Here is a 13,808-nt window from a genome sequence, read left to right on the forward strand (position 1 = left end):
ATGAAAAACAAATCTCAAACTTGACCCTTACTTCAATCTTTTTGTTCCTTAATTGAAACACAATTCCAAACAAATCTTAAAGCCATTCGAACTGATAATGGAAATGAGTTTTCAATGACTGATTTTTTCATATAAAAAGGAATTGTTCACCAAAAGGCTTGTGTCGAAAGCCCTCAACAAAATGAGGTTGTAGAACGAAAGCACCAACATATTTTAAATGTTGCTTGAGTCTTAAAATTTCAATCTGGTGTTCCTTTATCCTTTTGGAATGATTGTATTTTAATGGCTACCTATCTCATTAACAGAACACCATCCCCTAATTTGCAAAATAATAGCCCATACCAATTGTTTTTTCAAAAAAAACCATCCTACCAACACTTGAGAACCTTCAGCTGTCTTTGCTATGCATCCACTTTAAAACAAAACCGACATAAATTTGACTCTCGGGTAAGAAAATGCATTTTGCTTGGATATCCATTCGAAATCAAAGGGTATAAGTTATTTGATTTACTCAGCCAGTCCATTTTTTATTCTAGAGATGTCATTTTTTATAAAAACATTTTTCCCTATAAAACTGCATCTTCACATTCTTCCACTTTACCATCCCCCTCCACATCTTAGTTTCTAGCCCTCAATAATGATATCATCAATAAGCTCCACTCACATATCAACCCTACAACAGAACCAAATCCATTACAACCCTCCTCACCTTCCACAAAAACTTTCACATCACAGCAAGCTTCCCCCCCTTCCTTCTAACACTTCCCTAGATCAACCTAAACCCATCATAGAAACAAATCTTCCTTCCCACAGATCAACAAGGCCAAAAAATTTCCTTGCTTACCACCAAGACTATTCTTGTCAACAAGTCCTTGCATCCACTACTTCTCTTTCAAACTCAGAGACTAAAGGTAATTCACTAAACACCCTTTTATATCCATTACATTCTGTCTTGTCTCATGCTAAATTGTCTGCCAAACATGTTGCTTTTGCCATTTCTATACTTCAACACAATAAACCTTTTACTCATGCACAAGCTGTGAAAAGCTTAGACTGGCGTATTGCCATGGATAATGAGATTGCTGCCTTAGAATTGAACAAAACTTGGGATGTTATTGATCTGCCTATTGACAAAAAGACTATTGGTTCAAAATGGATCTACAAAATTAAATACAATTCAGATGGTAAGACTGAAAGATAACAAAGCACATTTAGTTGCCAAGGGTTATTCTCAAGAAGAAGGCCTCGATTATCATGAGACATTTTCACCCGTAACCAAACTTGTCACAATAAAAACCTTACTAGCCGTGGCTGCCATTAAAGGGTGGAAACTATACCAATTTGATGTTCATAACGCATTTTTACATGGGGAATTGGAGGAAGAGGTCTACATGAAAATACCCCTTGGATACTCAGTTCAAGCAAAGAACAAAGTTTGCAAATTAAACAAGAGTTTGTATGGCCTCAAGCAGGTATCTCAGCAGCCAAATTTTCTTCCTCTTTGTTGCAATTTGGGTTCACTCAACCAAGAGCTGATTATAACCTGTTTAATAAAGGCAGTGGCTCATCCTTTCTAGCACTACTTCTGTATGTTGACCATATTGTTGTAGCTTCCAATGATTCTCATGGTATTTCAGATCTCAAGGCTTTCTTAGAGTCGAAATTCAAGATAAAGATCTTGGAACACTTAAATACTTTCTCGGTTTGGAGATGGCTTGCAACTCAGCTGGAATTCAACTATGCCAAAGGAAATATTGCCTGGATATACTTGATGATGCTAGCTTAACTGCTTGCAAACCTAGCTTGATTCCAATGGACCCAAAACTGAAGCTCACTAAAGATGATGACCAACTACTACATGATCCTTTAGAACTCAGAAGGCTCATTGGGAGACTTCTCTACTAGACAATCACACGACCAGATCTTTCCCTTTCTGTCAATCTACTCAGTCAATACATGAGTTCACCTCGGGTTCCACATCTTCAAGCAACTTACAAGGTGCTGCACTATGTAAAAAAATCTCCTGGCCAAGGTTTATTCTTCCCTGCTGTATCTTTTTGTCAATTAATCTCTTATTGTGATTCTGATTGGGTATCATGCCCAAATACAAGAAAATCCACCATTGGCTACTGTGTGTTCCTTGGGTAGTCCCTCATTTCATGGAAAATGTAAGAAGCAGTCCACCATCTCTCGTAGTTCAGCTGAGGCAGAATACCGTTCTATGGCTGCTACATCTTGTGAACTTGTCTAGCTCAAGTACTTACTTGCTGACCTCATGATCCCTCATCCCCAATCAGCTCTACTTCACTATGACAGCAAGTCTGGTCTACACATTGCCACCAACCTAGTCTTCCGCAAAAGAACCAAGCACATCGAATTAGATTGCCATCTAATTCAGGATAAAATTCAAGAGGGCATCATCTCAACTGCATACACACCCTTTTCTTGCCAATTAGCTAACATCCTCACCAAAACTCTCTATTCTCCATTGTTCTATTCCTTATTGACCAAGATGGGAGTTATTGACATACACTCTCCATCTTGAAGGGGATGTTAGAGTTGCCATAGCAAGCCAACTCAGCACATTGCTCCAACTCGTCAAGATGGTTTTGGACAAAAACGTGTTGTAATTCTGTTTTTATACAGATTGTACAAGTTAGTTAGAGATTCTTTTCTTTTATTCCTTTATGCTTACGATATATAGGTAGTGTAGTACATTGTACAAATTCAATTAATTTGAGTGCAAGCAACATACCTTTTTGCAACAGAGTCCTTTGCATTTCATCTCTCTTTTCTACATTCTCTGCATCTCTACATTCTTTGCTTTACTGCAGATGACCAAGGTTTCCAAAACCAACATCTCTCCCCTTCTTGTCTATCTATCTTACCAGATCTATACTTTCAAAGTTTTCTGTAAATTGGAATCTCTTAAGTAATACTTTATTTTTCAAGAACTGATTAATATATGAATATGTTTGCTTGCGCTAGGGCACAAGCTTCTATTCTGGGTTCACTCGGCTATGCAAGGGCCTTGCTATGGTTCTCCTAGGTGGCCACATTGTTGTCCAACTCTTTCCTTCGGCCATTACTTATCTTGCTCTTATTCCTGCCAGGTACCCTTCAATTGCACCTTCAAATTCTGAAGCTTTAACCTTAACATTATTTCAATGTCAACTTAGGTGCTTTGGTTCTTTGTGGGCGTTGGTTGGGCATGTGTATTGCCTTTTCATAAATTGAGGCGTTCGGAAGAATGTGATTCTAGGGCTGGTTCGGATCTAGATTTTGTTTTCTAGCGGTGAAGCCCTGAAGGGCATATTATTCAATTGCATGCTTATTATAAAAAATCCATGGATAGGGGGATCAAAATGTCATTGTAGAGGTTCCAAGCGAAAGCAAGAAAGAATTTTTCCAGTCAAATTGGTATAATGTTACAATTGTGAGGGTTTAAGGCTTAGACAAATTAGTATCCAAACAGTTAGGACTTTTGGATCAATGGTTAGGTCTTTAACATAGAATTTGTAGCTGGCCAAGATGTAACTCCGTTGGATAGATAAATGGTCTTGGGGCTCATCTGCTGATATTTTCAACATTTATGTCTGCCTTGTTGAAGTTCTTCCAAAGAATTAATTTGACTTAGTCCAAATCTAAATGCACAATTTCTGCATCCGTGGATGCCAAAATTTTACCATAGGGATATTTTCATGAACGTGAGATCAATCCGTTATTTTTTGGTTGACTTAGGTGGAGGCATAGTTATTATAAGGGATACAGTTTACAGGCTTCCTTTTCCATTAGTTTAACAGTTGGTAGCTTATTTTGTAGCTAAGTTCAAATGCCGGACCGTTAAAACAGTTTTTATGAAGCATTTTATCCATCATGGCTTCTTGTGCCTAATTGATGCGTGTTTGTTATTGATGCTTATCAATATATCTTACTCATAAAAAAGTTGTTAAGAGATTCAGGCCTGCCCATTTAGAGATGTGCCTTGTTTGAAGAAACATAAACAGGCAGGAAACTCTCTGCCTGTACAATGGGCAGCTATCACAGGAGAAGTCTCTAAATGGAAATCTAATGTCTTCAGGGAAACAGAATAAAGAAGAACTTATAAGGATTATAAATGGCCATTGCCTTTGAATGCATCATATGTGATAAATTGATTTTGCCATTCTGGTCGTAGCAAATTTAGGCCCAATGCTTTATGTTGCATGATTTGACTTAAGCTTGTTCAGAATCTTTGCTTCTGCCTTAACTTCTCTTTTTCAGGACAATTCCCTTCGTTTGGAACCTCATAACAGCCGGTTATGTTGAACAATCACTGCATGGGGTTTGCACTTATGTTGCTATTGACAGTTTCTTCATAGTGTACTAATCATATTACCTTAAGTTCCCTTATGTATAAAGTAATAAATCAGGTCACACTTGTTTTGTAGGTGGTTGCCAGCACACTTGGACTCCTTTTCATTGGGAAGTTACTTGAGCCCATATGGGGTTCTCGGGAATTCTTGAAGTTCATCTTTGTAGTTAACTTTCTGACTTCTGTATGCGTTTTCATTACTGCTATCACCTTGTACTACCTTAGAACGCAGGAAAATTACCTAAAAGTACTTAAAAATCTTTGTGCATCTGCTTGTCTTTACCCTCTTCCTATTTGGTCAACTTCCCTCACTTTTCAGTCCTCACCTTCCATCGTTCTTTAACACACCATTGGTTTCTGATTGAAGAAAAAATCATATTGAATCTTCAATAGCGTTTTCTCCTTCCCTATTGACTTATTGGCAGCTAAATTGTGCTATCAGTATATTTAAGTTACTATTACAGAAAACAAAATGTATATTTGAATTACAATTTAATAGTGAATTGCACTTGGATTGAATTGGACTGGTGTGCAACCACCAATCCCCTCATTAGTTCATCTATTGGATCTTGTCTTATGCTTGTCTCTGTGTTTCACACCTTTTAATCAATTCTGTCTCATCCTTGGCAATTTCTCATTTTTTTTCAATTTTTTCTTGTGCTAGTTACATGCCACTTTCTGTATTCCATGGGATTCTTTCAAGGTTCTTGGTTGGCATCAAGCAGATAATTCCCGACGAAGAGCTGCCGCTGTTGAAGATAAAAGTTGAGGTCTGATCCTTTTATACAAATGCTCCTTAAATAGGACCACACGTTAAAAAATCATTCAATATAAATTTCTGCAGTGGTTACCATCTCTTACCCTGTTGTTCTCTATTGCTGTTAGCTTCTTCACACTTGAGTCTATGAGATATCTTCCAACCTTAATATTTGGCACATATATGAGCTGGATTTACCTCAGATACTGGCAGAGAAAACCCGAAAAAAATCTTAAGGGCGATCTGAGTGATGATTTTTCATTCTCGACGTTTTTCCCTGAACTTTTTGAGGTAATATAGCATTTTCTTTTGTTTAGCATCTATTTAGCTCACGATATGAAGGTTCTCAAAAGTGCTTTCATGACACACCCTCTCTCTCTAAGATTGGAATGCAGACCGGTCATTGATCCCATTGCATCTATATTTCATCAAATGCTCTATGGGAGAACTGAAGCTTCTAATGAAGCCCAGGGTAACACGCTGGGTGGTGCCTCGTTACCAGGTTCTGATCCCATTGAGGCATCTCGAAGGAGGTAATATTCATTGTTGTATGATGTAAATAAAAGTGCTTAGAGTGCATGCATGAGCAGTGATCATGTTATATAATTTGGCTTGCAATTATGCTTGGCAGAGAAAGGGGAGCTCGAGCACTTGAAGAACGACTGGCAGCTGACTGGTTGGCCACTGCAAGCAGTGCAGAAGGGGCACGAAAAGACTATAGAAAATGTTTAATTGCGTGGATTCTGGAAGAAGGTTCAACCGTACATATTTTTGCCTTGGATTATAATTCTCATGGTACAAAATGCCCTTGAATCGTCTGTTTTCTTGCACGAGATATAGGTAGGGATACCAAAGAAGTGTCACCGCGTGTTCTTACGCATTCTTTTCAATTGTTGTGTTGACCATTTGGCATGCATACTTGTAAAAACATGTTTCTGGAACGAGACAATTCTACTTACAGAAGTACGTTTTATTGAGTACTGGTATTCAGTGAATTGGCTTTCCGGCCTGCATGATCTGCGGTTAAGTTTTCAGTGACTCACAGCGGCACATATAGATGCTAGTACTAAGTTTCCCTATTCCGATGAGTTTTGCTATTTATCATCTCTACATATCACACACTATATTTTTTTTTTTTATAATTTTTTTTAGATTTATTATTCTTAAATTATTAAATTCTTCTACTTATATTATCCGTATTCTAAACATTTGGTAAAAGAACAAAATAACTAAAAAATAAAAAAATAAGTAGAAGTTAATAAAAATAACAAATCATATATTGATTAGATAGGATTAAGTAGAAGTGCCATGTAGTATAAAGTTTCTATATAGAATTTCTAAAAGAAAAATGGAGGGAAAAATGATTATTGTTGAGTTGGAATTAGGGGTGTAATAAGTCCAGTTCGGTCTAATTTTAGATAAAATTTAACCCTATCTATTAAAGTATAATGACTAAAGTACTATATTTTAAATTATAATCATACTAATAATGAATAAAATTATAGATAGTAATAATAATCACAATATAATATTAAAATAGGAAGAGGGTGATGGTGAAAAGGTCTTCTACTTGAGTCATTATCATAGGGCTAGCCCCTTTTTTCATCCTCATTGAAATGCACCGTTTCATGAAGTTGTGTTGGTGAAGAACGTGATTGAGGGATTGATCCATGAAACGTTTCGTTTCAGTAAAACACCCTGGACGCCGTACGTGCACGGGGCCTCCCCAAGTATGCCTAATTTTTCAAAAAAAAAAAATATGAGTTAGATACATATAATTGCAATTAGGTCAATATATGCGGCCTTTTATTTTGGTCGGCCAAATAAATGCAAGTTTTGTAGGGAGAATTTCAACGCTGTAAGTCAGATCAAATCATGTGCTGGCGGCGGGATCGCCACTAAATTAAATGTTCAACGACAATGTTTAATGGAACAGTCAAATCTTGAAAAGAAAATTTAGGTTAAGATAAGGGATCAGAAGCGTTGCAAAATGCTTGAATCAATTACCATACATGCCATTGTTGCTGCTCTCATTTACAGAAAAATGTACACAATGGTACGCGTACGTTATCAACATTATAAATCTCCTATATATGATCCAATCTCCTTAAAATTAACGAAATGTGAAATCAGAAGTATTCATTTCGATTTCATGCTGAGTACGAATGGCTCCTGGTCCTGGAGGCAATTGCGATGAGCTGCTAATTATTATTGGCTCCTGAATTGGCCTCTGAGCTTGCTGATCCGAGTGCCTACTCGACGACTGATCAGAATGATCATCAACCCCATCACTTCGGTTCCTTGTTGATGGGATCTCTTCTATGTCCCAGTGATCATTTTCAACAACATTGGTCGTCCTTCTCGGGGATGCATGCAAGCTGTCAAGGCTGCTATGGTGATAATTATGCAGGAGGTGAACTGGGGACATCCCGTGTGTGGGAGTTGCAGGCCTACTTGAAAATGGTGAATTCATCTCAGAATGATGGCTTTGCTTCGCGTTCTTTTTGGCCTTGTGGTGCCAGCTTTTCAATGCTGTTGCCACTCGATCATCGAAAATGGTGGATTTCATGGTGGAACCCATCTGCATTAATAATATCAGTCATAAAAACTATAATATATATATATATATATATGGTCGTAATTCGCTGCATGCATGGTACTAATAATTATATTAATGGCAAACTGAAGTTTTCTTCTGAATTGAATAGTTCAGTATATATAAATATATATCAAGAAGTTGATGAGATCAAAAGGATGGATGGAGATTGTTGCTTGATTTCATTTTCTCACCTGAGTAACTAGAGCATAGAGAGGCAAAGTCACATAGCTGCATACAACTTGTATGATGACCCTGAAGATCAAGAAAATGACATGATCGTTTAGAGTTAAATTAGCAATATTATATCCCTAATCAACTCGATCGGTAATTAATGATAGACGAGTTAAGGGGATTTCAATAGTCTGTACATATTTGTGCGGGCGACATGAAACGTACTCACCCCATTGAGATTCTGATGACAATGCCTTCAGTGCGCTTATGGAAGCAATTGTTCGCGCCAAATGCATACTGATCAAAGAGATTAAGAAAAATGCATACGACATGAAATTAAATCATATATATGGCCTGGGACTTTGAATATTTGAAGCAATTTTACAGAGCACTTTGGAATATATGGAAATCAAATCAAGGCAGCTAGCTTACCACACCCCATGCAAAGAAGGCCAGTTGAAATGCATTCTGCAATTAAAAGAAATCACAAATTATAATTATGTACCAAAAGCAAAATGATCACGATCATGCTAGTTTAATACATATAGACTAATTTATAAGTACATGATATGCAAGTAATTATATATTAGTTTGGGATATATGAGAAATTAATATATATATATATATATATATTAATACCTGAAATAGAACAAAGTGAATGAGGAAGAGAATGAAGCGAGGGCGTCCAAACCAGAAGAGGTCATCGCCTAGTTGCACCACAGGTGCACCCCTAACCACATGGCCTCTGTCTTGTATTCTTAGCCCCATTTTTGTAATGATCACAAGTAACTTTGTCCCCACCAACAGGATTATCTGTAAAATTCACAAACAAATTAAGCACTTAATTCATGATTTTTCATCAAACGTATGTATGTCGAGGACCCAAAAAATGTGCAAGCAAAAGGGCTTGAAACTAAGAATTAAGAATGTGTTTCTGATTTTGTGGCTTACAATCAATGGGACAAACGGTAGCCATAGATAAGAAAACCATCCTGTCCATATATACAAATTAGAAACATTAATTTCTTAGTCATGATGAGTATATAGTTGTTAATTATCAAAATCATCATCATAATCGCTTAAAAAGATTAACTACAATGTATATATATAGCTTACCGTAAGTGTTGGAGAGGAGGAATAACACCGCAAAGAACCATATGATAGGACTGCATGCGCATGAAAAGTAATTAAGGTTAGCATGATTAATCCATGCATATATATATGCCTGCGCGCAAGATAATTGAAAATCAGCCAAAGATGCAAACGATTAATTTATTTTCATTAACAGTACTATATATTATATATATACTACCAACCTGATCTCCACCACTACTTTAAAATCCTCTTCAAGTGATCTCTTGATGTATTTCTGAAAATCAAATCTCGTTTCACTTTCGGGTGCCAAATGTGCCTGATGATCAAGTCATGACATATACATATAAGCTGTACATAACATTAATATTTATCATTAACGTGAATATGGAATCCCTTAAGATCATCGGGAATATTAACAAATGGATGTACAGAAAAGCTAGCCAGCATGCATATATATATATATATATATATATTTGGTGTAAATAAATCTGTTTAATTAATTATATCATGTTAAACTTACCATGACAAACCCATGTCTCAGTGTGAGGTAATCAACCTTGGTAACTGACCTGAAGAATTGTCTGAAAAAACACACCTAAAATAGAAGGAAATTAGCCTTTAATTAAACATGAGCTGTATATAATATATATATATATATATATAGAGGAGTCAGTCAGAAGATGATTAGTACTGGTGACCCTTTTCTAGTATTCAATCAAGTAATTTTAAGCATATAGAAACGTATATATGTATATAATATTAATCCATGCATGCAGCACTACTACTTACTATCCAAAGGGAAACCGTTGACTTGCTCCAGAAGCTCAAATGTCTTCGTCCAAATGATGTATCCCTCGCAAACCTAAACCTATCTGGATCTGCGTTATAAAGAAGTCATATATGATTTGATAAGCAGATCATCATCATCAACATAAAAATAAATATAAAATTCTCTGATGGAAGATTTTCTTATAATTAAAAGAATCCTAATTATCCTCCGATCGATCAATAAAAAAATAAAGCAGTCATGATCTAATATAATTCATATGTATTTAAACGGATCCAATGAATAATTCATGACATTTGACTGCTTGCATGCATTCGTTGTTTTAATAGCATTATCAAAGAAAGAGAAGTACAATCATGCATGACTTCATGTGGATCGGAGCAAGTACTCATATGACCAAGTCCATTATACACGAGCGACATCTAATTAATTTTACACTTTGTTTATTATAATTTAAGTAAAAAAAAGGAAAATCAATGATATTGACTTCCATGACAGCAAATAATACTTTATTATTTTATTCGTGACAAAATTAAAAAAAATAAAATATGTGAGAGAGAGAGAGAGAGAGAGAGAGAGAGATCATTAGTTGGCCGGTTTAGACTTTAGCAAGCGGCCTAGTGTGGCGCATGCTGCATACAGTAGCTTTCAAACAAAATATACTACAGAGTACGCCATAAATCACGGGAGACAAAATTAAATTTGAAAGTTTGAAAGACTTTAATTACCATTAGTGTACTGGTATTCAAGTGTTCTTGTTTCATCCTCCCAAACCTTCCATTTTCTCATCTGCAATCCGATCGAACAAGAATATGTAATTTGGAGATCGATCCGGAGCCAATAATTAGGTGGTGATGATGATGATGATGATGATCGTGTATTAACTAAATTACGTACCTTGGTTCTGCCCAAAGCCAAGGTGATGATGCAGTAAAGCACATGAAAAACAGCCAACACAAAGATGAATATGTGGAGCTGGTGAATCGCATACGCCGACATCAAAGCGACTTTTCCCTGCCAAATTCAAATAGTTCATCACCATAATCTACAACTTTTAATCGTTTCTTTTCTGTTTAAACCTTTAAGACAAGTGGTAATTTCTTATCTTTAAATCTGTGATAGATAACTTGTTTGTATTCCAGCCAAGAGATCAGACAGAAAAGAATACGGCCATTTGCAATGAAAACTAGCTAAACTGGCAGTACCGTTTGCAACAAAAGAGTAAACGTCGACTAAACTGAGAATTATGGTCCATGGAGCTTACTTTTTCTGCGCATTTGTCATATCCTTTTGTAGCTAATCTTCGCCGTGCACCGAAGTCAGATTCCAGAAATTGAAGTAGTTTACGGCCACTTATCTCATCAGAAACTTCCTCCTTCGACTTACTCTTCGACCCATTTTTACATGGATGCCAGGTGGCTCCGACACTCTTTGATATACATATATCAGAAATGTAGTTTTGAAACACTGTTAGAAGCAAGGATATGAATCCCAGCAGCATAAGCTCTGACAGAAAGAAAAAAAAAAAAAAACACAAGAAATAAAAATGGTTAATTAGCTGGGCTGCTATATTGATCATAAACAGACTTGCATGACCTGTTTCAAGGAAACGCAATGATCATCATCTGAATGTAAATTACCTGCTTTGATCTTTTCAAGGGATTCGTAAAGAGCTCGCTTGTGTTTCTTTTTCAGCCACTGTAAAAGGATGCAAGAATTTCAGCAATCAAGACAAATGATACAGACAAAAAGAGGGAATTAACAAAATTAGTCGGCCATCAGAAACGTCTTCAAGAAAGAAGCAGATTTAATGAAACTTCGGATAGGAATTTTCTTTTTTCTTTTTTCGAGTTATGGTTAAAAGCTCGAAGTAAAGACATAGTTAGCTCAAACCAACAAAACTTCGATATTCTAGAAGTCTGTTACATGAACAATGGATGCAGACGAAAATTAGATGATTATGTTGAAAAATTTTAAGCATCGCGTTGAAACTCTACTGAAACAAGTATTCTTTTTCTTTTTCTTTTTTTCCAGTTTAGTGGGATTCTAATTAATTACAAAAAGAGATAAAGCTTACATGTCCAATAACATGAAGAATATACTCGATAAAGATTGAAATAGCAATCAACACGAAGCACACCGCAGCCACAGCCCATGTAGGCGTTTCCTCCATTGTCCGCTCATACTCTTGTTCGGAGGCCATGATCAGATCAGTACTAGTACTGATCCTTCGGTCGATGCAGAACTCTGAGAAAGTTTGACAACAAACGTCGAAGAAACAATAATTAAAGAGATTACGTACAGAGATGATGATGTGGGCAACCTTTAAAAGTTCCCCACAAAAAAGGATTGCAGCTCGGGTCTGTGAGTTTTTCTCTAGAAATAAGACGTTTGAGGGAGGAGATCGAGTTGTTGCTATTTATATACAGGATCGATATATGAAAGTCTGAGTGGAGGTCCACCGAGAAGATGAGTTACTTGATAGGATACTTTGACTGTTTGACATATTCAAAGCTAGATCATGTCAGTCTTATGTGGTGACAGAGTTGCATTCAAAATTATTATTATATATCAAGAAATTATTCTTCACACGCAATTCCATTGGCTAGCTAAACGGATAATTGACGTCCATTCCCAAAACAATAACTAAAAAAAAAACCACGTACGCATGTAAATAGTTGCTATCTTAAATTAATTAAATTTTTCTATTATTATATATTATATATTTAAAATAAGAAAAAAATTAAAAATTAAAAATTAAAAAATTATGTAAACTGCACGGATAATGAGAAGAATTTTTTATTATGTAAAGATTCTTCTCCAGCTTAATTATTTACCAAATACCTTTAAAAAATAAAAGGCCAACTTTATTTTCTCAAATTCATGATCTTTAATTATGATGGAGTCTGAAGCTTTAATTTTATTACATCCAGAGAATAAATTTTTTTTATTATTTATTTTTCTCCAATTTTAGATTTTTCTTTGATTAAAAAAAATTGTTATTACCTGATTTTTTATCTTAAAAAATCCAAAATTTGAGAATCGGTCACTGCTCGATCATGATTTGGGCAGCCAATCGAGTGAGTGGTGCCGTCCGTGAATTATACTCCTTACTAGAAAGGGCATAACGAAGATGTACTAGGTCAAATAAATACAACTATATATATATATATATGGACGCATAGCTTGTTTGAGATTTTTTTTTTGTGTAATTTTTTCAGTTTTATAAAAAACTGAGCTTCATAATTTTACGTAATGATTAATGACATCGGCTAGCAATGACACTCAACAAGAGTGATTGACACTCCATAAACTCCCAAAAAAATACCAAGAGTACCTCCTGTTTTGTACTTTTTGGCAAGAAGAATATTGGATGATGATGACTATCATCACCACCAACCTCTTCAGATTCAAAGGTCATGAACATGTATAATATCTACCTATTTTTCGCACCCATATACGGATAACATGTATATAATTAAATAAAAATTTTATGTACATAATCTTTGCGTACTCTACTAATATGATTGACTGTATTATTTTCTTTTAATATAAAATAATTATTTTAATCAATCACATCAATAAAATGTACAAAAAATACGTATAAGTAACTGTATAGTTTACTTGATTCTTAAATTCTAGCTCGCCCATCCATATTAATTAAATAGTAAAATTCAATTCAAATTTTAAAAGAGTAATGTTATGTATATATAGTCGTGAAATGAGCAAGAGTCATGCGATCCTTTTGAAAAAGAGTGAGATTCATTATTAAAAAATTAATTTTTTTATATGAATCTTATATTTATTTTCAAAATAATTATGCAATATTTACACATTCATGACTACAAGTATTATTTTTCAATTATATAAATTTCACCTGTGGAAAATCCTCAAAGGTATATTATATGCAATTAACGTTCATGTGTTTGATGATGATAATATATTGAAAAATTCTAAACATAAGCCTATATATCACACGCCATCTATTTTTTTTAATTTTTTTAATTTTTTTTTATCAAATGTTTGTTATATGAATAATGAATAG

The 13,808-nt window shown here is 35.2% G+C and overlaps 1 protein-coding gene across 2 annotated transcripts; it reads right to left on the reverse strand.

Moving 5' to 3' along the window:
- Positions 1 to 6,687: 6,687 nt before the first annotated feature.
- Positions 6,688 to 12,175, reverse strand: LOC122301311 (MLO-like protein 6). 2 transcript variants are annotated; one of them, XR_006240166.1, is made up of 16 exons: positions 11,841 to 12,175; positions 11,404 to 11,461; positions 11,028 to 11,269; positions 10,661 to 10,777; positions 10,492 to 10,552; positions 9,766 to 9,854; positions 9,497 to 9,571; positions 9,198 to 9,292; positions 8,998 to 9,047; positions 8,833 to 8,873; positions 8,521 to 8,694; positions 8,314 to 8,349; positions 8,111 to 8,178; positions 7,902 to 7,962; positions 7,119 to 7,692; positions 6,688 to 6,847 (listed from the first exon to the last, which is right to left on the reverse strand). XR_006240166.1 is itself a non-coding variant. In XM_043112559.1 (15 exons), the coding sequence occupies exons 1-15, from the start codon at positions 11,964 to 11,966 to the stop codon at positions 7,225 to 7,227; spliced, it is 1,761 nt and encodes a 586-aa protein (XP_042968493.1). In that variant the 5' UTR covers positions 11,967 to 12,175; the 3' UTR covers positions 7,051 to 7,224. The 2 variants fall into 2 exon arrangements, 1 of the variants encoding a protein (XP_042968493.1); XM_043112559.1 differs by lacking the exon at positions 6,688 to 6,847 and having other exon boundaries at positions 7,051 to 7,692.
- Positions 12,176 to 13,808: the final 1,633 nt, after the last annotated feature.

The sequence above is a fragment of the Carya illinoinensis genome, chromosome 2 (assembly GCF_018687715.1).
Source record: "Carya illinoinensis cultivar Pawnee chromosome 2, C.illinoinensisPawnee_v1, whole genome shotgun sequence".
NCBI classification, from domain to species: domain Eukaryota; kingdom Viridiplantae; phylum Streptophyta; class Magnoliopsida; order Fagales; family Juglandaceae; genus Carya; species Carya illinoinensis.

Excerpts from the sequence above, each read along its gene's own strand:
- LOC122301311 (XM_043112559.1), bottom strand. The coding sequence starts at position 11,966 with ATGGCCTCCGAACAAGAGTATGAGCGGACAATGGAGGAAACGCCTACA. Across the intron at positions 9,293-9,496 it reads TGAGACATGGGTTTGTCATG|GCACATTTGGCACCCGAAAG; the intron begins GTAAGTTTAACA and ends CTTGATCATCAG. Across the intron at positions 8,874-8,997 it reads CCTCCTCTCCAACACTTACG|GATGGTTTTCTTATCTATGG; the intron begins GTAAGCTATATA and ends ATATATGGACAG.